Genomic DNA, 27,841 nt, shown 5'->3' on the forward strand with positions numbered 1-27,841 from the left:
TATATGCTGTCTTCATTTAATACATTGCTTGTATGTCTGTTTATGTAGATATTCTTCTCAGCCTCTTAAGTAAAAAGGTGCTGCCTTGCACCTTTAATCCCAGCACTCAGGAGGCAGAGGCAGGCAGATTTCTGTGAGTTCCCGGCCAGCCTGGTCTCCAGAGCAAGTGCCAAAGCTACACAGAGAAACCCTGTCTCGAAAAACCAAAAAAAGGAAGAGAAAGAAAGAAAGAAAAGGTGCTGCCTTCATGTAGCCTACATTTTATTATGTATAGAAAACAAATTATGTACTCTAAACAATCATTAATTATGAGTAGTTAACAAAGTAGCTTTTGTGCAGAAAAGGAAAGTAGACTAGAGTAAAACTTAACCATGTATTCTCATGGTGTCTGGGTATTCTTGTGTGTGACACCAAGAATTACTTGGTGTCAAGTAATTCTTGACATTTTATTTACAGAAGCTATAGCTTTTACTGCCTGTTGGCTGTTCTTTGTATCAGATTGGTACATGGAAGATTTCCTATGTGAAAGACTGTTGGGATAGAAAGTAGCAGTTGCTTTAGAACAAAGTTCACTGCATTATTCACCAAGCAAGGAGTATAGCTAGTCAAGTGTATTGGTAGTGTTCTGAGGTGTAAGAAAGCCATGTTAGCGATAAGTTTCCTCCCATCCAGTGGAGTTCACATAATTAATGATTATTTGAATTGTAGGAAGAAAATGAAAGAACATTTGAAGTTTTAAATTTAAAGACAAGTTGTTAAGACAATTCAGACAGAGGACTCCGGTATCCATCTACTGGAGATCTTAATGTCTCCAACAATGCCTCTAATGTGCTACAGAAAGGTTGGAATGGGTTCACAAATAACCTTTAAGGTAAAGTTCTTTGTTTTGGACCAATTTGCTTTTTCCTCAGGGCTCCTCTTTTTGGCAAGATGAACATTGGGCAGATAGTTCTAAAAGTATTATGTGCAGAGTTGGGGACTGAGCCTAGGGCCTCACATGCTAAGGGGACATACTGCCACCGAGCTTCATCCCCAGCCCCAAATTATTTTTGTGTCTGATGTTTCTTCATTTACATTTTGCTCCCACAGCCCCTAAAATGATGGGTACTTTGAGTTTCATATCAGGCTGCACGTGTTGATTGTTTTGCTGTTTTATGATATTGCCTTTTTTACTTGTTGAAGATGGAATTTGCAGACATTTCTACTGTGAGCTAATTTTCCCTTGGGAATTAGTAAGTGGCCGTTAATGGCTGTGCTTTGAAGCTATGCAACTATCATTCTTCCTCCCACTTTCACATAGTCTTTGTGACATTAGTTTTTCTTGCCTGAATGAGCTGTTATAGACCTGTTTTCATTCCTCCAAATTAATGATTTGAAGTTTAGGTTAGTTTAGTTTGCTTTTTGTTTGTTTGGTGGTTTTTGTTTTGTTTTGTTTTGTTCTTTTTTGTGTGTTTTTTTTGGGGGGGTTGGTTGGTTTTTTTGTTTTGTTTTGTTTTGAGTTAGGGTCTCATGTAGTTCAGAATGGTCTTCAGCTTGCTATATAATGGAGTGTTAGACCTCCAGAAAACTCATGTCTCCGGGGTCCCATCCCAGGACTGAGGTCACCCCAATCACCAGGAGGATTCGAAAACTTGCTGCAAACTGCATATGGCTTTATTGTTGTTTAATGTGCTAACCCCGTGTTAGCTCAGGTCTTTCACCCACCCACCATGGCGGATGGCTAGCAAAGACAGCTCGAAGGGGCTACAGAGAGATCTTGTAGGGCAGCGTAAGGGGAGTGTCTAGGGGTACACACAGGCTCAGGATTGGTGTGGCTCCAGGCTTGGAGGCTTGCCCTGTGTTGATTGGCCAACTGGTTGTTATGGCCCATAGGCCCTCCCAGGGTGGTTGCTATGCTCTGCATCATTGCTGTGCTGCTTGTCTGTGAAGCACATCCAGAGCTGTAAAGCATAGCGCCACCAGCTAACTTCCGATTGGTTCCTTGCCACGAGGCTGTTACCTAACCTCTAGTGACCAAGGCAAGGTCAGAAAAGCACGTGTTCAGCTGTTATGGCTGCCAAAAGGGGCAGGCATCTGACCTTAGTGACTAAGACAAGGTCATGGCAAGCACGCGTTACTGTCATGGCTGCCGAAATGGGGAGCTGGTCCCTTCAGGAGGATAACTTTGAAATACTGATCTTCTGCCTCTACTTTTCAAATGCTGGGATTACAGGTATGTATAACCATACACCTAGTTAATGGTGTGCTGGGAATGGAATCCAGAATTTATGTATGGTAGACAAGCATTCTACCAACTACACCCCAAACCCCTCATGTTGAAATTCTAATCCACTGAAATTCTAATTATCTGACCCATAATCCAGTTGGGTCAGGCTTTTCGGGAGGTGTTTTATGCATGGTGGTACAGTCCCTGTAATTGGGATAGGAGCCTGTATTAAGAACAGTAAGAACTTACTTGTCTCTTCTCATCATGAGAATACAAGGAGGATCAACTGTGCAAACCAAGAAGGACTTTGCCATATATGAGATCTGCTGGCTGGTAACTCAATCTTGGGCTTTCTGTTCTCCAGAAATAGGGGGACTAGACATATGCTAGGTGTGCATATACATAAAGGTGCCTGGACTTTTAGAATTGCGTGTTCTATACAACATTTACTTATATTGAGGACAATGATTTTGTGATACTATGATTTCTTTTCTGTGTTTGCACATGGTTTTCTGTGAGGACCCTGGCTTTGGGTTGTCAGGAGAGGCTGTGAGTCTTGCTCTTAGACATCTTACCAAAGCATTCAGAAGACTGCTTGTTATTCAGATGGGTTCTTAGAACAGTGCTTACAGTGACTATTCTTTCTCTTTGTTCATAGATTAGGCTTGTTTACTACTGGATGTAAGAACATTAGATTTGGCATATTCAGAGTTTTCCATTTCTGAACTAAGCCTTATGCACATGCAGCATACATTTAGACTAGAGACTAGTGGGAATTGATGTTACTGTGCTAACACTCTTACTGATTACTGCTGAAACAAAATCCTTGAGTCTGGTACAGAAATTTTGTATCTCCTACAAGCATCTTCTGATTTATGAGCTAACACATCCATGCCCCATGACCTGACATCAGTATCAGTATCTGCTGTGTTTGTTTACATTTTTGATGCAGGTAATCTTAACCCTGTTGATCTTACTTTCCAGCACTTTGTTTTTGTTGTTTGTAAATACTGACTTCCACAGGCTACCTTGATTTCATGTTGTCTGCCATAAGTCTGTTAACTGGCAGTTGAATTTTCTAATTCCTCTAGCCTATAGCCAGTAAGCTGCATGTAGCCAAAGAGAAGTGTGAGTTCAGCCCAGCACAAAAATCACTGACTTACTCAGAATGTGCAAAGCTTTTTCTTTTGCTTGTTGGTCAGTTGGTCTGTCTGTCTTTCTCCCCTCCTCCATCCCTCCCACCCAGTAGAGATACAGGTCATTATCTATATATCAGGTATGTAATCACCCGCTCCTTGTTTCTGTTTACACAGCTAATATTTTTTTTATTCAAAACACCCTTTACATGAAATTCAGAATATTTAGACTTCATTTTGCTTTGTATTAAAGGAACATCTGATGCTTTACCAAATACTATTGATTCAGATAGAATGAGGTTGATTTTGACAGTCATTTTCTGCCCTTTAGTTATGTGGTCTTATAATAAACATTAGGATGTAACAGATTTAAAGTATTAGGTAATATATAAAATTAAGAACAAGAGTGTCAAGAGGTCAGCATAAATTTAAGTGTCTTTTTCTGAATCCATATGAACACTTTTACATAAGTACTAATAGTTCATTATTTTTATACTTGTTGATATTTTTAATTTTATCTTTAATAGAGCAGTTTATTTTCATCTTAGTTGGCATTTGATAGAGAATAATTACAAACCTCCATTTTGGTTTGATTGAGTGATATTAGTGTTTATGTAGGATAGTGCTTCTATGTCTGGTTTACTGTCTAACAAGTGAGGTAAAAGCACAAATAGGTAATAGGGCTTTTGTTGAAAGTTGTATAGAATGCAGTTGGAGGTGAGAAAATAAACACTTGCCTTGTGGGTGTCTTTGGAAGTTTTATGCTAGGAACTGATCATGTGAATAGGACTTGAAGGAAAAGTATTAACTAAGACAGGAATTGTTTGCTATTTTGGTTTTGTTTTAATATTTATTTTTTGCATGTGGCTGTTTTGCCTTCATCTATGTGTGTGCATCACATGTGTTCCTGTTGCCCATGGAGGTCAGAAGAGGTCATCAGATCTCCTGGAACTTTGGTAACAACGGTTGTAAGCCACTATGTGGGTGCTAGGAATCGAACCAGGTTCCTCTGGAAGGGCAACTAATGCTCTTAACCACTGAGCTATCTCTCCAGCCCCCAAAGGAGTTGTTAAGACCATATTCTTGCAATGGGAATAATATTAGTGCAGATACATAAAGCATGTTGTAGAGTTATTAATAGGTGATTAACTCTGAGCTAAAAATTTCATATTTAACTATGAAGTCTGAGTTTAATTTTGTTAGCAGTGAGTTATTGGGAAATATTAGCTGGATATGGAGAAGGGGTCTAAAGGAGCCCAAGTGAGTTGTCTTTCTTTTTCATTGTATAATTTTTAAGATGGCATACAGGACAAGAAATTATGGATGTCTAAATTGGAAAGCAGAAATGGGGATGGAGAAAAAGATTATGTTTTATAAATGCTTTTCAAGTAAAAGAACATCGAGGTGTGGTTGATGGCATGAGAAGGAAGTGAGAAATATCCTTTTGAGGGGTGTTTACTGTGTATATATAGCAGGAATGGTTTCAAGCAAAGACTTTTATTGAAAGTTAAGATTTTGTAAGGGAAAGATACAGTTAGACAATAGTAAGGGAGTCAGATCAGAACCCTGGAAGTAATGGAACATCTAAAATAGAATCAGAGTCACTGGCATGTAAAACAATGAAAATGGAATTATGATGGTTAACATAGACATTGAATTTGCTTGCATGAAAGTGAACAGGATAGAAGTAGATTCAACATAGGCGGATAAGTAATTTAAAAAATAAAAGGAGTTGGAGAAATAATTAGCTAGAGAAACCCTGGCTAAAGAGACACCTTTGGGTCACCTTTCCTTAAGTTCGTCAGTGACTTTTGCATCTTCAAGGTTTAAGAGAAGAAGTAAGGCTAAAATCCTATAAAGAAAGGAAAGGGAAATGAGGAATGAGGGTGCATGATGGTAAATCAGGTAGAGGCCATTTATTCCTTACACCCGCTCTCTTATTGTTTGTAGGACAGTCCAATGCCTCATGGGACTGTTCAAGGATTTGGTAGTGATGAGGATTTGGGGCAAAATGATTAAGATGTGAAATAGTTACTGGGGCCAGTGTTAGTTTGGACTCCCAAAGACAAAATGTTACTGACAGGCACTATAGTGGATTAATTCATAGGCCAGGGAGTTCTACAGCAGTCCAACTCTGCAGGAAGTCACAGGTTTATGGTTGGGTTGACATACAGCATTCAGAATTTCAAGGATGAAGCATTGATACTTGTAGAATGTCTGGATTGGAAGGGCACCAAGTAAGACTGGATTAAGGATCATGATTGCTAAAAATATATAGGTAGCAACAGGTACCCAGCAGTTGAGGGTGAGGTTATTGTAGAGCAAGACAACCAAAAAGTGTGACATCGTGTTTGGAATTGATAATGGAAAGCCAGGTGTGATGCTGAATATCTGAAACCTCAGCTAAAATCAGAACATTGTAGTGAGTTCAAGCCAGAGTGAGCTTCATGTCAAAAAAATAAAAAAGAACCAACAATACAATAAAAATTCTGATTAAGGGCATCTCTGGGAAATGATGCCAAAGTTCAAGATTAATGTGTATTGCTGGAGTTTTATGAAGTCAAAGATTGTGATGTACATTACCACAGTTAAACACATGGATTTTGAGATTTGATCACAGGATATGCAGTAGTACTATAGACTATCATTCTGTTAGCATCTTTAGGGACTGAGGAAGGCTTGGAAAGTGATTAATATGGGTTTGTTGAACTTTCCTGCTTTCTTATTCTTTTCTTTCCTGTTTTTAAATGTTCAGTGTGTGTGAATGCATGCATGGGGTGGGTGGCAGAAGAAAGTATCTCTGATCCTCTATAGTGTTAGAGTTACAGGCACTAAACACTAGGCTAAGAACTGAACTCTGGGGGGCTGGAGAGTTGGCTCAGAGGTTAAGAGCATCGACTGCTCTTCCAGAGGTCCTGAGTTCAATTCCCAGCAACCACATGGTGGCTCACAACCATCTGTTTATGAGATCTGGTGTCCCCTTTCTGGTGTGCAGATATACACAGAAGCAGAATGTTGTATACATAATAAATTAAAAAAAAAAAAAGAATTGAACTCTGGTCTTCCGGATAAACAGAAAGTGCTCTTTACTGCTAAGTGCTTTTTACCAGCCTCTCACTTCTTCCCCCCCTTCCTTTCTTTCTCTTTTGGGACAAGGTCTCATTACATAGCCCTTGCTGACCTAGAATTTATTATGTAGACCAGACTAAGATTGGAGTTGAGTCTGCTTACCCTTGCCTCTTGAGTGCTGGGATTAGAAATGTGTTCCACCACAGCTGACCTTCTTTTTTAAGAGATGAAGCGTTAAAAAAAAAACAAAACAAAAAACAAAACAACCCTTTTAATGTAGATTGCTTACAGTTTCAGAGCATAGTGGCAGATTAGGCAGGCATAGTATTTGAGCAATAGCTGAGAACTCATCTGTAAAATAGATGCTGATTTCTATTGCTGTGAAGAAACACTATGATCACAGCAATTCTTTTATGTTTTGCCTTTTTCTTTTTTTTGCGAGACAGGATTTCTCTATCTGGCTTTCTTGGGAACTCACTCTGTAGACCAGGCTGGCCTTAACCTCACAGAAATCAGTCTATCTCTGCTACCCTGAGTGCTGGGATTAAAGGTGTGTGCTACCACCACCCCAGCCTTTAACATTTCCTAAGAGCTGTTGAAAGTCAGACTGTAGCACAGGAAAGACCTCCTGACCCCATTCCCAACAGCACAGAATAATAGGTCAGATAGAAGCTCCCTTAGCTGAAGTTGTTGTCCCTGCTTCTCCATTTCCACATTAAAAACAAAAGACATTTGAGGTTTGTAGTACATTTACTCTTTAAAGATTTTATTTATTTATTTATTTATTTATTTATTTATTTATTATGTATATAGTCTATACAGTTTTCTGCCTGCATGCCAGCAGAGGGCACCGGATCTCATTCAAGGTGGTTGTCAGCCACCATATGGTCGCTGGGAATTGAACTCAGGACCTTTGGAATAACAGTCAGTGTTCTTAACCGCTGAGCCATCTCTCCAGCCCCACATTTACTCTTTTTAAAAATTGTCCAGCTGTTACCAAACTGCTTTCCAAAAATGATTCTTGAAGCCTAATTCCTTTTTTAAGTTCCCATTGACTAGAAAAGTAGTCAGCATTTTGTGTGGAGTATTTTATATAGTATTCAATTGGGGGGAGCGCTGAAATAATAAGTAAAATGCATTTCCCCCTTCCTTTCCCTGACACCTCTTTCTCCTACTTTAACATTAAAATTTCCCTCTAGCTAATAAACTACGTTTGTAGGGGAAGCTGTAGCCATGCCTTCTTAGGGACTGGCTACAGGTGTGCCTGACTACGCTTGTGAGGGCGTGGTCAGAGTGAAGTAGTGTGACTGTGTTTGTGCTTTTGGTTTCTCTTTGCTGCTTGCTGTGCAGACTGCTGACCCACCGGCTGGCTAGGTCGCTCTGGAAGTAAGGCTTTTCCCTATTAAATACCCTTATATTTCTACCTGACTCCGTATTGGTTTTCCCACTATATAAGTTCATGTAGTAAAATGGGTCTCTGGCCAGTCAAACAGCCCAGTGGGTAAAAACATCTGCCACCAAGCTTGATGGCCTGCATCCAGTCCCTGGATCAGCTAGTGTGAGCAGGGTACCAGCTCCTGCAAACGGCCCTCTGACCTCTATGTGCTGTGGTGCATGTGCATCCGTGCCAAACAGGGATGTCTCATCTAGCCTGGCCTGTTTGGTTTGGCTACAGCTTGAACAGTGCTGGGATTCAGGGAAGAATCTGCACTTTAAAATCTGCTTTTTTTTTTTTTTTAAGATTTTATTTACTTATTATGTATACAGTCTCCTGCCTGCATGCCAGCAGAGGACACCAGATCTCATTCAAGGTGGTTTTGAGTCACCATGTGGTTGCCGGGAATTGAACTCAGGACCTCTGGAAGAACAGTCAGTGCTCTTAACCACTGAGCCATCTCTCCAGTCCTAGAATCTGCTTCTTGAGGGGCTGCTGTGTGTTCAGTGGTCGACCCCTTGCCTAGCATGTTCGGAGACAGGGTCTCACTATGTAGCTCTGGCTCTCCTAGAACTATGTAGACCAGACTGGCCTTAACTCAGAGATTTGTCTGCCTGTCTTCTGAGTGCTAGGATGGGATTAAAGGCATGTACACTACACTCAGTTTACACACACACACACACACACACACACACACACACACACACACACACGCACTTATTTATTTATTTAAAGCCCTTTAGATTCTTATATATACTTCTTACTAGTTAATTTGGAAAAGTCTTTCAGTATTTAGTAGGCTAATGCAGATGATTTTAGTGTTTCCCCTTTTTCCTTCACTGGGTGATACTGCTCTTAAGATGTTTATAGAAGACAGACTGCCCTGAAACTATGATACATGCCCATCTCTGAAAACACATGTTGTAACAGTTCTTTTTTTGCATGTTTCAGCTATATCTCCGATCAGGTATGGTCAGACCTTAGAATCTTCTCTGGTATATGTCCCGAGCTCTGAATTTCTGTTTTCTAGCTTGCAGACATTCTGTTAGACAAGTATATGCTTACACACTAGTATGGCTTCCCTTCTCAGTTCTTCTCAAAGGAATTTTGTGAGCAGGGTCTCCAGGGAAGCATTGTTGAAGTTCAGAATCCAGAATGCGGAGTTCTGGGCCTGCCTGCAGGTTCTGCTGTGGCTAGGGAAGATGCCTCCTTAGATTTGTGTCTGTTGCTCTCATAGGGGATGCTGACAGAATCCTGGGGCCATCCAGCTTTGTCTTCTTGACTCACTGCTTGCTCTCTCTTGGCAGCCTTTGGAGTCACTTGCTGGGACGAGGCATTCTATTTGAAATTCCAGTTTATCCTTTCCTTACGTTTTCCTTTATGATCCTTCTTTTTCATTCTCCTGTTTTATCTTTTCTATTGAACATTTGCTCCCCTTTTTTTTATTAGATTCTTGTGTGTTGGATTTTCACTTCCCATTCTGTAAGATGGCTTTTTTGTTCACCTTCCACAGCAGGTAAGCACCTACCATCAAAACAAGATCAGCTCTAGGTCCCTTCTGTACAAATTTCTCTCTCCCTGCCTTTTTAAGAAAAACATTGGTTTGACACTTGGAGTACAGGTGTTTGATTTCTCATAACCTGGTTTCCCCCAATGTTTACTAGACAGACAGGTCACATGACCTTAGATCCTAAATATAGATTTTTTTCAGCATCTGCAGTATTTCGTAACAAGTTTCCTTAACTCTCTTATGCTTTGTCTTTGCTTTTTAGTTTCTCTTAACTTTTCACACAATACTTTTTGATCCCTCTCTGTGTGTTGTGAAGCTGACAAGCTTTCTCTGCTTGTGAATCTGGGTATGTGAATTTGGGTGGATGGGGAGGTGGGGAAGATCTGGGAGTAGTTGGGAAGAAAAACTGTTAATCAGAATACACTGCATGAATAATCTATTTCCAATATAAAAAGAAAAAAATGAAAGCTTGAAAGAGAGAAAAGAAAACAGGCCCACAAGCCCTGAGGGTCAAGCCAGGAAGCAACATTCTTTGATGATCCCTGCTTCAGTTGTGTCTCCAGGTCACGACCTTGAGTTCCTGCCCTGACTTCCCTGGATGATGGACTGTGGTGATGATGTAAAAGCCAAATACCCATCCCTGCCACTGCCCTCCCCCAAGAAAACCTTACTGGTTCATATATACCACTTTATAGAACCGGCCCCCTTGGACATTTACTATTGATCCTGTCACAGATTCTGAGGAAATGCTAAACTTCCCAAAGCCAGGTGGTTCTCCACAGCACCTGTAAAGTAATGTGCATATTCATACCTGTATATCTGACAAATTACCACTGACTTGCCAATGGTGAACAGTAGGGGGTTGATGTGAAGTGGCCGAGAAGCTCACTACTCATTTGAGCTGTGCTGTGCTTTGATTTGACTGCCCTCTGGTGTTGGGATTTAGAAACTCTTGCTCAGTAGTTAATCTTTTCAAAGGAAGAAGCAGATGGTACCTTTCCCTGATTAGGGTCCTGTTCATTCTCTTCCAATAAGGTCAATAAGGACCGTTAAATTTCAGTAGACCATCTTTGTTGTCCTTGGAGTAAGTTTCCTTTTCCTGGCCATCTGTACTCACAGGTCTAAATCCTGCTCCGTTGTATGGAAGTGTAAAGTGATAGCCCAGAGTCTCTTCAGAACCTAAGACTGCTGTCTTTGGTTGCTTGCCTAGTACTTCACACTTAACATCCAGATGTGGATCATCCCATCTCAGTCCATTCCCATTTCTCAAAGTGTTGGCTTTTGTCATTTCACTAATAAGTCATGGTAGAAGTCTGGGAATCAGCATCCTGTGTTTTTCATGCTTAGCTAGATAGTCATCATTCCTTCTAAGATTATTTATTATTATTTATTATTTATTATTATTATTTTTTTCCTGGAATCCATAAATCCCCCTTTAGTCCCCACACAGCTCTTCTTGATTACGTCTACATGTATTGTATGTATGTGTTTAATGTCAGCTTTTCTTCCTGTCCTCAGAGTTGAGTGATAGAGGGGCTTGTAGCACCTGTGGTAGATTTGGTTCTTCATTGGGTCTGCAGTACAGTTCTTAAGACCTGCTGAATATGTACATAGCTAACTGGCTGACTGGAGATGTTGGTGTGACCCTGACTTAATTACCTTGGGATCTGAAGTGCTTTATTTCAGTATTCGTGCTTTATATGAGTTCATTTAGATGAACTTTAGATGCTTTTACTTTTTACTAGGGAAATGTAATTGCTATTGTAGAGCAGTGTATTTAGGGGCTTGATTAGCTAGTGCTCAGTTGAACTTTCAGACAACCAGCTTGCTTGTGAAGTGGGAACTGATCTTTTAAAAGTTATTTCCAGAAAAGCCCTGTGTTTGATCTCTAGCACTGGGAAAGGAAGGTAAAATAAAAAATTGATGCCCTTGGTTTGTATCAGCACTTGTCTGTATGAGGTACTGTGCCTTGGTAGGCACGGTGGTAGGCACTTGTAATGCCAGTACTTGGGAAGTTGAAGTCGGAAGAGTGCTGTACATAGTAGCCTGGGCTAAGAGTAAGACCCTGTCTGTCTCAGAACAGTAACAACAAAAATAAACAGACAAAAAAGAAAAAAATTGTTACAAAATGAAAGTCTACTTAATTAAACTTTGAGTTTTCTGTTTACAGGTTTGTTTTCATTCCTTTCTTTTTTCTTTTTATATTTTATAGAGGTTTATATCTTGATCCACTTAATAAGTTTGATTTACTTTGATGTTTCTCCTGTATAAAGTTTTTCTCCTCTTCCTCCCTGCCTCTTTTGGTTTCTCCTTTTTTCAGTGCTAGTATCAAACCATAGAGTCATGCATGCAAAGTAATCACTACAAACTCAGCCCTGCCTACCTTTTATTAATAGGTTTACTCCAATTGATACTCCTTAATAATGAAGTTGGATTTGCAAAAGTCACAGTGATTTATAAAGATGGTAGGCCTCATACCAGTCTGCCCCGGCCCTCGGGGTTCTGGTAATTCCTGGGTGAGAGGGGGACTAAGCCTGAAAATAAATGGGTGAGAAAGAGCGAGACCAAGCAGTGTCCTTGTCAAGGTCTAATTTTATTGATTATAGGCAAGGAGTTTTTAAAGAGAAAGGAGGAAGTAAAGAAAGAGGAAGTAAGGGAGAGGGGAGGAATGGGTGTTAAATGCTCTCAGGCCTGAGCAGGTGTCCGGAACTTTCCTGTGGTTTATCTCGAACACTAACCTAAGGGTTGGGGTGCTTGGCTAAATTGGCGTTTAGCATGGAGGTCGCCAAGTCTCTTGTAAAGGAGACTTTTATATCTGACCAGAGCTGGCTCTGACAGTAGTCTGTGCACTGAGGACACAGATCGGAGAGTAACCACTTAACAGCTACAGACAGGATTTCGATTGCTAACTTTTGGCTTAGATGACACTCTTTAGTTTATGTGGCTTTGGTTTCTTGGGTATTACAGGATTTTGGCGGCATCATTGCCCACTACCCACCTGTCCCGCGCACGCTCTGTATTTCTCGCCAGCAAGAAATCATACACGGGACACTCGGATCCTTCTGCAGACAAGCTTTAATGCATCTTGAGAGTGAAAGAGCATAAGCTTCCCAGAGCGGAGACACTAAACCAAGAAAACCATCCCTTATAAAGGCTGACCAGCCGCCTGGGACGTGTTACCCTATGAATGGCTTCAGCTCCTCAGGCCAAAATGAGCCACGGGATAGGCAGAGATCAAAGGAATGGAGATTACCCAGCGCCTGTGAAGTAATTTACATCTTGGTGTCTTCAGGCACCATTATAATGCAGGAAACGGCCCCTTACACCCACCAATGCCGTCTGTACCCCAACAGCCATGAAAAAACACTCTAGCTACTAAGTTTGGAGACAAAAGTCAATAAATAGTATATACAGGCGGAGTTTCTCTTTTCAGAGATGCTTTTGAGATAAGGAGTTCAGATTTCTTTTTTTGAAACATTTACATAAACTTTATGGGTTGGACATCATTGTGCTAGTGAATATAGGTTTCATATTTCGGGGCTTTTGGGTGAGAGATGACCATACTGTATTTATAAGGGAATGCTCTGAGCTGTTTTTCTTGGAAAATTTGCAATTCCTAGGTGTTTCTGCGACTAGTAGAGACTGTTTCTTCACAGCTCTATTCCAGGCTGTGAAAAGTAGTACATTCTAAGTCATGTTTTTCTGAAGTTTCACTTTGTTAAGTGACTTCAACTGTTCATCACTGTTATAAAACGGGAGCCAAGACTTCATTATAGATAGAGTAGTGTGTGTAATCAGATCTTTTGCCATTTGTGTATTCAGATGTAAAGGATATAATTAACTTAACTTTTTTTTTCCTTCAAAGGGACATGAGAGATGGCTTTAGAAGAAAAAGTTTCTACTCTTCCCATTATTCAAGAGAACGATCTCCCCATAAAAGGGACGCTCCTTTTTTCAGAGAGTCGCCTGTAGGCCGGAAGGACTCCCCACACAGCAGATCTGGCTCCAGTCTCAGCAGTAGAAGCTACTCTCCAGAACGAAGCAGGACACACTCCGTCCATCAGTCTCAGAACAGAAGTACGTCTGCTTTTCTTGTTTCTTTTTCTCTGAAGTGTTTTCAAGACTTTGCCTTTCAGTTTCCACCAATGAGAGTGTACTGAATCAGACTTATTCAGAGTTGTAAGACTAGGTATTTTTTTCTTGAGTAATTTCAAACACCTGGAAACGTTACAAAATAGTATAATAAGTGCATATACATACCTTCTTTAGTTCTTCGTATGAAATTATAGTCTGCATGACAATTATGTTTGAATTCATCAGTGTGTAAAAGAGATCTTGTTATCAAGTCCAAAAGTCAATATGCTCCTATAGTTCCTAGTAGTCCAAATAGGAGCTTTACATTAACAGCCTTTGCTGTCTTCTCCCACGGATGGTCTCATGTTGTCTTTCTGGGGAGATGATGTTGGCTTCTTGGGCTCGGAAAATATCTATAAAGTTGTCTATTATTTGCAAAGCAATGAAGCTTTACAGAAAACATCTTTTTGCATACAGGTGTGTAAATGATGACTGGACAGTTAGGAATATCATTTGAGGGCTGAGAAGTTTTAGTGGATAAAGTGGATTGTATACAACTTCTGATCCTCAGAAACTATTAAAAAAAAAGAAAGAAAAGAAAAAAGACAGTGCCAGTCTTTCCACTCCTAGACAAAGGGAAGGTTGTAGACTCTTGTGGACTATGGTGAGCAATGGGAGAGACATCTCTTAGAACATAGAAAGCAAGGACCAGCACCCAGAGTTGTCCTCTGAATTCCATGTGTGCCATGATACCTCCATGCCAGTGTTCACACACATGAACACACACAGAAGATTTTGTTTTTAAGTTATTTCATTTGATGTGTATATGTTGTCTACTCCTATGTCTGTGCACCAGACACAGTATTGTGGGGAGATTGCAGCATACAAAACCCTTCCTGGGGCTGGTGACTGTCACTGCTTGATCTCACCCCACATTGGATGCCAGATAAAGTGGCTTATTTTATTGTTTTATATTAGGGTAAATACACATGCTCTGTGATAGATACACAGAGCAATAGAGAAAGCCATCAGTGACCTCTTCTGCCCACAATTCACCACTCAAAAAGTCGGTGCCTCTCCTTTGGCCCCTTCTTATTCCTCTTGTATGTCTGACAAAAAACTCAATGGTCTACCCCGCCAGCTGAATGTGGACCCCACCCTCTAACTAAAGCCTGACTCCTTTGGTGCTCGTGGAGCAACAACACAAACAAATCTCCCTCAACAATAATGCTTGTATGTCTATGTCTGCCTGGTGCTCTAGAAGGCCAGAAGGGGGCATTAGATTTCCTAGAATTAGAATTACAGGTTTTTGTTAGCCACCATATATGCATGCTGAGAATTGAACTGGGGTCCTCAAAAAGAGCAGCAAGCACTCTAAACCCCTGAACCATCACTCCAGCCCCAGAAAGAAAAGATTTTTAAAAAGTGTGTCCTTTGAAAAATTAAAACAAACCACAGTGTACACTGGGAGTTGTGCTCTAAAGCTTGGTGTTAGTGTGCATTTATTCATTTGTCTTTTTCCCCCCTCTGACCCCCAAAGGCAGGCATCCCCACCCCAAAAAACTTTTAAGACAGTAGACTATGTCTAACTCTACTAAATGTTATAACAAGTAGAGTTATATTTTAAAGGCCACACATCTTTAACTTCCTGTACCCCTTTCAGATGTGTGTAGGTTAAATGTAATTGTCCTAACAGTTTGGGGGGGGGCGGGGATATCTTTGACAGCTGATAATGAAGTCTTAATAAAACATAAAATAGTAATGGAAATGAGGGTTTTACTTGGTAGTACCTAGTAAAGCCATTAAAGATAGCCATTAGATGGCAAATGAGCCCCACTGTTTGTTTTCTGAAACAAATTTTTTTCTTTGTGTTTTGAGACAGGAATTAGCTATTATCCCAGGCTGTCATTGAACTCATTGTGCATCCCAGGATGGCTCTGAGCTTTCTGTTGTCCTCCTGTCCCCGCTTCCTTTGTGCAATGGACCAGGCTTAAAGTAGAGTTTTCTGGGGAAGCCTTTTTCCTGTTTCCCCTTTGGGCTTCAATGGCTCAGACTATAGAATTAGAAAAGAAGCATATGTGAGCCATTGTGTGGTGTTGGTCAGGATCTCAGGAGTGCCCTGTCTTTAGTATCTGCAGTGATAATCGATAACAGAGAACACAAGTGTGCGGTAAATAAATTAAGCCAGAGCATAGGGATTTAGTTTGGGGGGTATGGGGAGGGTGCACACATTTTAACATGTGTGGATGTCAATAAATGTCTTTGAAAAGGTCTGGTTTTTCCTTTCATTGTGTGGCTTTTGAGGATTGAACTGGTGCCTGGCTGCTTTACAAGAGTACTGGGGATCAAATCAGATCCTTAAACTTATAAGGTAAGGACTTTACTAATAGAGCCATCTTTTCCCAGACTTCAGGTTCTTTTATTGGTAATAGTAGTGTTTTTTGTTTTTTTTTGTTTTTTTTTGTTTTTTAATCTGCTGTGTGTGCATATGTTTGTGTGCTTACATGTCACAGTGTATGTACAGATGTCAATATAACTTGGGGAGAGTCAGTTCTCTTCTTCCACTGTGTAAGTCCTGTGTAATTGCACTCAGGTTGGCAGGATTGGCATGTTTTGTATTTTTCTCTTGTTCTCTTTGTTTACTTTGGGGTTGGGTCTCACATAGCCCAGGTTGACTTCAAGCTTGCTGTAAGAGCCTGGGACTTCTTATCTTCCAAGCTCTGCCTTCTGAGTTCTGGGACTGTGGGAGTGTGCCATGTGTGCAAATCCTCAGATTGACTTCAGTGCTTTGAAGTTTTGTCTCAGATTCTTAGTGGTGTTGAACTGAATACAGCTTGTGAGCTCATCATTTTCAGTCTTTTTGGTTGTGCATGTTTAAATACTAACACTTCAGGATGGTCTGGTTTGTCTCATTTCCTTACCCTTTTGCCATTTATAATTGGTTTAGCATTAAATATGGCATCAGAACCATCAGGTTTAGTCTCACCCATTCTTCAGAATCCTTAGTTTTTTTTTTTGATCAGTGTATGTTGACTATACAACAACATTTTTATTCATGTCTGTAACACACTTCGATCATACTCTTTTCTGCCCCACTTTGTCTCCCATCTTGTAATCCCCTTGTTCTCCCCAAGTTCTTCCTTTCCGATTTCATACCCTGCAATCTAGATTCCAAAGATAAGAGCAAATATTCAATTTTTGTCCTTCTGAGTCTGGTTATTTCACTCATTAAAATCTTTCTTGTAATTATTTCACAAAATTCCTTGTCATCTGTGAAGTTCCTTTGTATTTTCATTTTAAAGTTTCCTCTGTCAAAGTAACCCAGTATAGTATCTGTGTTGTGTTTGTTTCTTGAATTAAAATATTATCCGACATGTCCTTCCTTGTTAAGCATTGCCCTGAGTTACAGTAGTTTGCAAGACATAATGCATAACTTCATCACCTGTAATGTTTTCTGATTTTGATTTTCTGAAGTATCCTTTGTTCTCGTGTGATTTGTCAAGAATGAACGGTGGTTGTTAAAGTGGGTGACTCTGGTTACATTTATCTTTGCTGTTAGCAAGAAATCCTATCTCAGGAAGAAAGTATTGTTTGAAGGATTGTATTAGATGTATACTTAGCTATTGTGTGCAAGGAGTCACTAAATGTCATCAAACTCTTAGAGGACTAATATTTCTTCAACATATTTAAGTTGTGTCTACAGCTTTTAGTTTCACTCATAGTGCCAAACACTTTATACTTGGTATGTGGATCTCCTTGGCTTACAATTTCAGTTACAAGTTGAATATGTCTTAAAGGTGGTAATGCATTTAATACACCTTACCTGCTGAGCTTCATAGCTTAGAAACACATTCTCCTATATTTTGAGCTGTTGGTCCTTGTGATCAGTGATTGCTTACTATGGCTCACTGCTCCTGATAGCATCCAGTGTATCATGCAGCATGTGCCTTAGTTTTTGTGATAAAATACCCTGATAAAAAAGCAACTTAGAAGAATTGGAACTTATTTTTAAGTGCACAGCTTGAGTTTTCAGTCTATCGCTTAGGGAAGTCAAGATGGCAGGGACTGGAAGCAGCCAGTCAAATTGTGTTTCTATCCACTTCAAGGAGAAGAGCCATCAATGTGAGCCGCCCCCTCCCACCCACCCCCAAATCCATGCTGGAGCTTTGGAGGCTCGGTCTTGTGCAGGTTTTGTGAAAGTTCTTGTGTCACGGCCCTGGTGTCTGGAAATGTGTTTTGCAGCAATCTTCCCAAACCTATGGCTCCTATAGTCTTTCTCTTGAGCTTTGGAAGGACAGGGTGTGATACGGCTGTCCCATTTAGTGCTCAGCACTCAACCTTCTCTCTCTGTGTGCCTTTTATGGTAGTTGTCTCTAACATAATGATTTCCAGTTCCACCTGTTTTCTTCCAAATGTCATGATTTCTTTTTTAGCAGCTGGATACAATTTAACTGCACATAGGTACTATACTTTCTTTATCCATCCATCTTTTGGTTGGAGGTGTAGGCTGGTTTCATTTTCTGGCTTTGGGAATAGTACAGCAGTATACATAGATGTGCCAGTATGTTTGTCTATTCAGGTTGCTGGAAAGTGTAGTGGAGCAGTCTTAATTCTAGACAGAGGCATCCACAGTGACAGGCCTTTTAACTTGACTTCATTTGGATACATGAGGACGACCTAATTGGCCTGGTGCACACAGCTGCTGGTGGCCTTTTATTCTGTTAGAGGGTCTGAAGATAGACCCATTCTCCTGGGTTAATATAAGGAGGTTACCCTGAAAATGTGAGTCAATAAGCCTCTGAATCTATCATGAGGACTGTCCCAGGAAGGCTTACTGTAAGAGTCTGAGATGCCTTATAGATATGGATAATGCTAGATTATAAAAATGCAAATTTGGTTATACTCACATCTTTAGTTCCTGAGGGAGGAGGGATGGGGGTGAGGGGATGGAGAGGGAGAAGGGACTTACATGTGAAACAAGCTTGTTCCCTAACTAGAACTAATAAATAAATAAAAAAATGCAAATTTGGAAAAGAATGGGCCAATAATGTTGATTCTTGAGTGGAAGCTTAGTGGGCGATCTCTAAGAGTTAAATTAGATCTCTTCTCCTTACTGGTAGATGAAGAGCATAAGGCTGCATGGAGCTAATACTTAATTTTGAGGCAGACACACCTATTTCCTACCTGATAATGGAAATGAAAGCTGGTCATTATTAAAAATCTGTTTCCCAGAAGCTACAAATTCTCCTTTGGCCTGGCTACAGATAAGACAGTCTTTGGAAACACATCATAAGTTCTGAAAAATTTGCTTGCTAACGAAGAGAGGCTCAACTAGAAATTGGAGGACTTTGGTCCCAATGTTTGGCCTGACAAAGCTTCCACTGGGAGGTTAGAGGGGGTGATGTTTGATTTGATGAGGTATGTGTGCAAGCATTCTTCTGGGGTGGCTGTGGAACTCTGATCTTAAAGCCTGTTATAGCCCAGAAGCCCTGGGAACTCACTGGAGAGATTATCCAGCCAGAGTTATTCAGTTGCTTTTGGGGGGCCAATTCCTCCTGGAACCACAAACACCCAATCAAGAGATGCTAAGGGAGACATGTGGTGCGCTCCCCAGCTATCTCATCCAAGTAGTCTGCTGGGTGAGAAACGCCAAGGAGAAAGGGCATTTTATCAGGCCAGAGTTGATAGAGGGGTTGTAGAAAAGAATGTGGACAGGAGCACAGTGGTTGTGCAAGAGGAGAATCATTCTATAGAGGTGAAGAGAAGCTATCTGACCAGAAGCTTCTGGTCCATTGTGGTAGATAAGAAGTTGGCAAGCCCAAGATCCTGTTATTATAGAGGGACTTCTTAATACAAGACAGGCCATTTGGGGAGAGGCCCAGGAGTTATTAGGAATTTCATAACAGTTTGCTGCATTAGGTACCAAGCAGCTAGGGTCTGATTGTTAGATAGTAGGGGATTCTGCTTTTCATTTGGGACCCTTTATTTTTAGTCTTTTTGTCTCTATAAGAATCTAACAGTGTTTTGAGGTTCTGAATATAGTATAATGAAGGGTTAAGCCAGGGTGGTAGCCATAAGTTTGTGTCCCACTGAGGAAAATCCATGTATGAGAGACTTTGTAAAGAGAATCAGTAAGTTTTAGGTATTGCAGTATTAGAGTATTGGTAAATCTGTTATTGAAAAAACTTTTCTGGCATTGTGATTTATTTCCAATTGTGACTTACCTTCCAGTAGACTGACAGACACCCTTCCTCTCCGCCTGATATGTGATCCTACATCACATCTTTGAATGTGAACCTTATGATTCTTGGATGGACAAATGATGCTACTTTTATGGGCATCACATTTTTATATATCTTCTCATGTTACCCTTGGCTGGTTCTCTTCCTCACACTTCCAGAACTTGATAGAGGAATTACAGTCTTTTCCTTCTGTGTTCTCTGGTAGTTTATAATCAAGAAACAAACTGACAGGAGACTTGCAGGAAGACATGCAGTTTATTATGTGTCCACATGAAGGGCCAGATAATTGAACTTAGAGGATTTCTGAATGCAAGTTACTGATTTCTGATGGGAGATGTTAGCAAGCCATGGGCATTTGAATGGCTGTATATGTGGAAAAGAAAGCTTTTCTTATTACACTGTTGTGGGTGAGCTCTGGGTTACTCTCGGAATAGGTGACAGCCTGTGAGTGTCTGTTTAGGGTGCTAAACTCTACTCTCCTTTTCTGTGGTAAGATATTTTTACTAGATCTGTTTTTAGGTAGTTTACGGGGGCTCATACAAAGCCTCTTTTTGCATCTGTTTATTAATCTAGATAATATACATTTCTTCTGTAAAAAGGTGGTTGTCTTTTAGTTCTCTGAGTGACCTCTGCAGTGTGCAGAAGTTTGCTTCTTTACTGTTCTGGTTTGGTTTCTCCTCAGTGAGGGCTGCTCAGGCAGCTCAGCTTGAAGTGGGGTTGGAGGTGTTTAGGATCACCAGCAAGTGCTCAGAATTACCTCTTCTCTTGGCTCCTACTTCTGGAGTCTCACCTTGCTCCTCCCAGGCACAGAGGTGCTGGTGTTAACTCCTCCCTGCCACCTTTCCCTAGAGTCCTCGCATGTTGGTGCTTCCTACAAACGAAAGAATGAAGCAAATCCAGGAAGAGGTGAGTTTGGAAGTAGGTTTTGGTCTGGAATTTAAGGGGTGGGAAGTTCTAAGGGGTTGGATTAGCCAGGTAGTTGGTTGTCTGGGCTAGCCATTCCTAGTCAGGAATGGCCACCACAGGAGGATAGAGCCTATGGAATAATGAGTCTGTTGGCAGTGGGAGCTAGAGATTTCTACTTACTTTGCAGTTTTTGCTGTTGTCTTTCTTTATGTCTTTGTCCTTCGCTTCTTGCTTGTCCACTCATTTATGAAACAGCTATAAATGAGTGTTTGTGAGAAACCATTTCTTTGCCTTCAGCCATTCTTTGCTTCTGCATACGGAGATTGGTTGGTGTCCGCTTACATTAACCACTGAGATCTGAAATCATGAAAGATTCTGACTTTCTGCTTGGTCACAGCTGGCCTAGTTACCATTGCAGTGTCCTCTTTGTAAAGCAAAGTCAGAGGTTGACAGCTGTTGAGTTGTCATCTTTTCTGTCAGTGTTGTTGCTATTTTTTTCCCATGTTTTGGCTAGTGCATGCCATAATTGAATATGTAATTGGCACCAGGATTTTGCTCTGGTCTATCCCTGTGATCTTGAAAACAGTTGAGGCAACCACACAGAAGGTAGTATGTTAGATAATAGGTGGAGTTTATTACAGAATTGGAAGGAACACACTTGAAGGGTGAGAATGGCCAATGGCCAAAGGGAACGTTGTCCCATCTATATTTAAACATCTTCCTGTTATTTCTAAGGTATCTAGGACAGAAAGTTTGCCCAGAAGGGTGTTTTCCTCCACAAGTGATTGACAAGCCCATTTGGATTAACTCTTAAGGAAGAAGACAACGGGTGTATGTCTATTCAAACGGTGTAGATAGTCAGAATGTCAGACTCCATTCAGGGCCAGTGATTGGAATTTGGATGCCATTCTTTGACCCAAAACCAGAGTTTTCCAGTTTCAGTTCTTAGTTTTACAATGTGCTATGTTTGAGGGAGAGGTTCTTCCCTAATGACTGACCTCTGACCTCATTTATAACTAGCTACCTAACATATTTAGCCTGTGCTATGTTGGTTAGCAGAATAGGGTGGAGACAACATTGTAACTTCAGTGTAAAAAGTAAGTTAGCTTTTTACTTGACTTGGAATGCCTACATGTGTTCCTAAGTCCTCAGGCTATGTAGACCATCTAAAGTCATGATAACCTCTAGGACAGTGGTTATCGACCTTCTTAATGCTGTGACCCTTTACTACAGTTGTGGTGACCCCAACCATAAAAAAGCATTTTGTTGCTACTTCATAACTAATTTTGCTGTTGTTATTAGTATGTAGATACAATATGCAGAATATTTGATATGTGATCCCCTAAAGGGTTTTGGGCCCACCAATTGAGAACATGCTCTATTAGCTTTAGGCAGTAGGATAGACTTTACAATGCAGCATACAATTTGCCACATGCATTGAGAATACAGTAAGGAATAACTGAATTATGTTCTTAGCTATTGCAGGATGTCATGATGATTGTAACAGGTTTTTTTTTTTCCCCCCCAAGTAATTTATTTATTTTAATAATATGGTCTCACTATTTAGCCTTGGGTGGACTGGAACTTATGGTACCATAAGTGTCTAGGTTCTGTCTTTAGCAAAAACCCATTGAAACTTGAGAATTGGGACACTAATTTTAAAGAGTGGGGGTTTCCTCACTCAGCCTCAGCATCATTGGCCTTGGATGATTCTGTTAAGGATGATGGGCAGGACTATCCCGCATAGAAGACTCTTCACAGCATCTTAGGCCTGTGGCTGTATATGTCAGTGGTATTCTCTCACTGAAAACAATCAGATTGTCTTTATACTTACACATTGCCCAATGCCAGGGTGGGAAGGACAAACTGCCACTGGTTGAGAGCCACTGGTGTAGAATGGCTTCTTGACTTCAGGGCCTTGGGTACAGGTGTTTAACATCAAGTTGATTAGAAGCCTTAAGTTTCTAGAGCTTGCTTAGTTGTGTCAGGAAGCTTGTGAAACCTCTGATTAAAGCTGGCTTTGCTGCACTCTGCAGGTGACTTGGTGTCTGCTTCTGCTATTGCCTGCTCCTCGGGCTCTCTCCGCTTTCTAGGCTTTAGCAGCATTTGTGTGGCCACTTTCTAAAATAGCTTTGTATTATTGATATGTTTAGTTTTCCAGGACTTAAGATTATAGGACTAATTATATGTTGAAGTTATTAACAAGATTTTTTAAAAATCAGGAACACCTTACTTTATGGTTTTTATAATCTAATATTAAAACAGTTTAATTAGCTAACCGAAAACTAAATGTAATTAAATAAATTTTTGGTTGTTGAACCTACTAGCATAATAATGTTCATATATTTTCTGGCTTATGTTTCTACTAAAAATGATTCCATTCAACATTATGTGAGTATCTGAAATAACTAATGGTGGTGACTTTACCTTATAGAGGTTTATTTTAAACAAAAATAATTGTTAACATCATTTATGCCAGGCTCTCTATCAGTGTGCCAAATTAATGAATTCCTAGATTCTTTTAAATAGTGTGAAAGTTTTAGGACTATTTGCTAAATTTCCTGTGTATAGTACTCTTTGGACTGCCTTTTAACTGATTGCTCTGTGGTATCTACATACTAACTGTAATAACATTTGGTGTGTTTATATTATGATATGTTAAAGATTCTCAGCAACAGAAAACGTCATGATTTATACACTGTCCAGTGTCAGGGTGGGAAGAACAAAACTGCCCTTGGCTGAGAGCCACTAGTGTGTAGAGTGACTTCCTGTCTTCAGGACCTTGGGAAGAATTGTTATTTAATACCATCCAAGGTGTTTAGAAGCCTGAGTCTTTAGAGTGTGCTTAGACCTTGGGAAGAATTGTTATTTAATACCATCCAAGGTGTTTAGAAGCCTGAGTCTAGAGTGTGCTTAGATGTGGCAAGGAAGTTTGTAGAGCCCCTAAAAAACTGTATTTCCATGATTGCACTTGCCAACTGGCATTGATGAGTTGTAGATACCATAGATGATATTTCATTCGTCATTACTTTAATGTTTTACGGTGTTACTAAGAGAGGTAGATTTAGATGTTTATGTAGTAATGTGGTGAGAACTTTTCAGTATTAGAGTACATGTATGACTTTCCTTATTAATTGGAAACACATAAGCTAGAAAATCAAGTCTTATGTTGTTTCATGTTCTATATTCTTTCTTGCCATTGTTATGTAGGTAAAGAGAGGTCCATCCAGTCTCTGAAAACATCAAGAGATACTTCACCCTCAAGTTCTTCAGCAGTTTCTTCATCCAAGGTTTGTTCCTTTTCTAAAGTTAGATAGGACTACAATGTAGAGATGATGGGTTGCCCAGCACAAATATTATCTGTACTCATGGTGCTAAATGGACCCATTTGAAAGCTTGAATTTCAAGTAATCACATCATACTATAGAGGCCAACATAAATGATCATTTTTTTCATTGATATTTTTCCATAGGTGTTGGTAAGGTTAGTATTTGCTACTGTAGCCTTTTCTCATCTTTACCATAGCCACTTGGGAATACATACTTAGATGGGGTGTGTATTCATAGGATTTGCTTTTATTTGGAGCATTGAGGGCATAGGCAGAAGCTTAACATGTATTTAAAATGACTCTATTCTTGATATGCAGTATGTCCTCTTACTAACCCATACAGAAACTCTATAGCTAGATTTAAATCTCAGTTCTACAGAGACTGAAGTTTCCGAAGTGAAAATAATTTCCTCCAAGTGGTAGTAGCACTTCCTCACATTTTTTTTTTTTAAAGATTTTATTTATTTATTATGTATACAGTCTTCTGCCTGCATGCCAGCAGAGGGCACCAGATTCATTCAAGGTGGTTGTGAGCCACCCTGTGGTTGCAGGAATTGAACTCAGGACCTCTAGAACAGTCAGTGCTCTTAACCTCTGAGCCATCTCTCCAGCTCCTTTTTTTACATTCTTTATTCTTATTTGCCAGCATCTCAAACTGTGTTGGGAAGATGGAGCCGTGTATCTTTACTTACTTACCTTTATCAGCCCTCACCCTATTTCCTGCTCATAGCTTGCTTCAGATACTCTTCCACTTTTCTTTTAATGTTTTTGACTTTAGCAGAAATACTTATTGCCTGTCAGTCTGCCATTGGTCTACAGAAACAGCTGTTTCTATGCCCGAGAAGAAAAAGTGACCTTTCTGTGACAAATTCTGTCACTAGAAGTCTGAGGATTCAGAAATGTCAGGTTGTTTTTTTGCTGTGTTTTATGGCATGGGTGGGCTGAGGACCTGAGCTGGTCAGTCCACTAGGCTGGATGCCTGAGTGGTTCCAGACCAGTGCTGAGGCCTGAAAGATTCCTGGAAAGTTGTTGATAGTAAATCTGGCGTGGAAGGCCTGAGAAGCCAGTCTCAGATATCCCTGGAGGACAGCAGCTGCAGCATTACCTTTTCCTTGGACTTCTTCATGTCTGGGCTGCCTGTTTGAAGGCCCTATGAGCACAAGTCTTCCTCATGCAGTCAGTCCTTATTGAAAACAGCCTTATGAACCCAACAAGCATATTTCTTAGTTGATGCCATATCCCTTCAAGCTGGAAGTCAAGATTGATCATCATAGACTGTCATCTGGAGGAGGAAGAAGTTTGTAGTCATTGACATACTCTTTGAGAAGTAAGAGATAAGGGTGCTGGGGCCTAGTTGGTGTGAACATTGTTCTAGGAAATAGGCTGGAATCAGAGTGCCACCATAAAGGTTCGGAAAGACCTTTCATTTGTCTTTATGTGTTTCCTCCATGATCCCACTCATCTTTTCCAGCTTAGTCTTGGTATAATAAATTTATGGCAGTGAATATGGAAAAGTATCAGGTATTATAGATTTTTTTATGCTTACTATCCTTTTACAAGTGCTTTGTTAAAGGAAATACATTCCATCTAACAGGTGATTACGCCATATTGCATGCCAAGATCTGCCTGTAGCTCCAAAGTATTGTATTCGGTCAGAGAAAATATCATTATGCCAAAACAAAGAAATCTAAATATTGAAATTCCTGTGCAAGGAGTGTGACTTAAAACTCATTTTGTAGACCAGGCTAGCCTTGAACTTACAGAAATATTTCAGCCTCCTCCTGGAGAGTGCTAGGACTAAAGGTTTGTGCCACCACCACCTGGCCAATATGTATATTTGTATATATTTGCCATGATGTGTGCATTGGCCCTTTAGATGTAGTCTTGAAGTTTTACATAAGTGAAATTGTGAGTGATGTGTAGTCTATGTGTCTTAAAGGAATTGTGGGCTGAGTTTTGTGACTCCCTGTGTAGCTGTGGCCAGCTCGGCACTTGCATTTTTCCTGCATCAGCCTTCTTTGTGCTTGGAAATACACATGTGTTGTCTTACAAGGCTCTCTGTTGAATGTTTTTGAAGGAATGAAAAGGGGAAATACTTACTCTAAGTTCATTATGCTTCTTGATGGTAGAGGCCTTTAAGAATGATAACAAAGATGTCTCTTTGTTTCTGTTAGGTGTTAGACAAACCTAGCCAGCTAACTGAGAAGGAACTTGCTGAGGCTGCAAGCAAGTGGGCTAATGAAAAGCCGGAGAAGGGAGATGAAAATAACTTGACTGAGATTTCCGAGTTTGAGGTATGATTTAATTTCACCTTTACATTTCACACCTGAATGTTTCATCTGGATTTTAAACTGGATGGAAGTCCTGGGTGGTGCCCTACACCTGGAATCCCAGCATTTAGGGGTACAGACAGAAGATCATCAAGGTCATTATCAGAGCATCCCAGAGGACAGCCTGGGATGTATGAGATCCTACCTTAAAGAAAGGCAAAGCAAAAGGAGGAAAAAAATATATTTCCTTTGTTCTTGTACCTCAACAACAGGTACTTGAAAAAAAAATCTTTATGGATTATTGAATTTATTACACAGAATAGGAGTGTGAAAAGTATATTTTGGGATGATTTTAATGGAAGATTTTTTTTTCCCAATTTTGCTTTGCCCCTCCCAGCCCTTTGGCTGTTTGTTATTGTTTTACTCTTTGGGGGCCCTCCCCAGCTCTCAAATACACAGAGAATTATTCTTATTAATGAATGCCCAGCCTTAGCTTGGCTTGTTTCTAGCCAGCTTTTCTAACTTCAGTTATCCCATTTCTCTTTAACTATGCTTTGCCCTTGGGTTTTTACCTTCCTTTATTTTATATATCTTTCTTTACTTCTTACTCAGTGACTGGCTGTGTGGCTAGATGGCTGACCCCCGGAGTCCTCCTCTCCTTCTCCTTTTCTAGCTCCTCCCCTCTTTTGAGCCTAGATTTCTCCTATTCTGCCCATGAGCCCACCTATTCCTCTCCTGCCTAGTTATTGGCAGTTCAGCTCTTTATTAGACCAATCAGGTGTTTTACACATGCAAAGTAATACAGCTTTACAGCTAAACTAATATTCCATAACACCTGTTTGTTACATCTCCAACCCTCATGGAAGGTTTTATGATACATGAAATTAAACATGTGTAAAACAATAGTATATTAACCCGTATCTTCATGCATGGTAAAAGAATTCTTTCCCAAATGTCTACTGTATAATGTGCATAAGTCAAATGGGTAGACATGGAGTCCCAAAAGACTTGTTTATGAATGTCTAAATTTTCTACCTTTTGTTGGTTTGTTTGTTGAGAGAGAGGAGAGAGAGACAGACAGACAAAGATGAGAAATGCTGGCTCATCATTTAGATAGCTTATTTTTCTCTTAAACAGGTCAAAGTTTTCTTCTTATTTTAGGTGTAATTTTTTAGTATTCTTAAGTAAATGCATCAAATATCAAGCTGTTATTCTTAGCACTTAGTAATACTTGATGCATAGACAAGAGAAATATTCGATTATTTGCTTAATGTTGATTATTTTAATAATTTAGACTAAATAGTGTTTATATTGACAGTAGATACTTGTACTTCAGAGGTCAAATTTGGAGCAAGACTGATTTCTTGTCTACTCAATTTTTTTTTTTGGTATTATTTTAATATATATAGAAGCAAGTTTTAACTTAAATGGCTCTGCTCTGCTCATCTGTTTCCACATAAGACACATTCATATGAACTCCAGTTGTCAGGCTTCTTATCCAGAAGATAGCATTGCAAGCCTTACCTCCCATCCTCTGGCTTTTTATTCTTTTTATTCCATCTTAAGAGATGTTCCCTGAGCCCTGGGGAGAGGGTTCATAGAGATGTTCAACAATCTACAGTAAGCACTCATAGTTGTTTATTCCAGCACTCTGAGCAGGTTCTA

At 40.1% G+C, this 27,841-nt stretch overlaps 1 protein-coding gene across 14 annotated transcripts in view; it reads left to right on the forward strand.

Annotated features, from left to right (window-relative positions):
• Positions 1–27,841, forward strand: part of Pphln1 (periphilin 1) — an 80,381-nt gene that overhangs the window by 29,011 nt on the left and 23,529 nt on the right. For 10 of the 14 annotated variants that reach the window (XM_027396348.2, XM_027396356.2, XM_027396362.2 and 7 more), the window contains 4 exons: positions 13,222–13,433; positions 20,522–20,578; positions 23,789–23,868; positions 26,081–26,200. In XM_027396348.2, the coding sequence (XP_027252149.1) occupies positions 13,222–13,433; positions 20,522–20,578; positions 23,789–23,868; positions 26,081–26,200 (469 nt within the window). The remainder of the gene's footprint in view (positions 1–13,221; positions 13,434–20,521; positions 20,579–23,788; positions 23,869–26,080; positions 26,201–27,841) is intronic. The other 4 variants (XM_027396361.2, XM_027396347.2, XM_027396351.2 and 1 more) reach the window with 3 other exon arrangements.

This window comes from Cricetulus griseus, chromosome 2, assembly GCF_003668045.3.
Source record: "Cricetulus griseus strain 17A/GY chromosome 2, alternate assembly CriGri-PICRH-1.0, whole genome shotgun sequence".
NCBI lineage: Eukaryota > Metazoa > Chordata > Mammalia > Rodentia > Cricetidae > Cricetulus > Cricetulus griseus.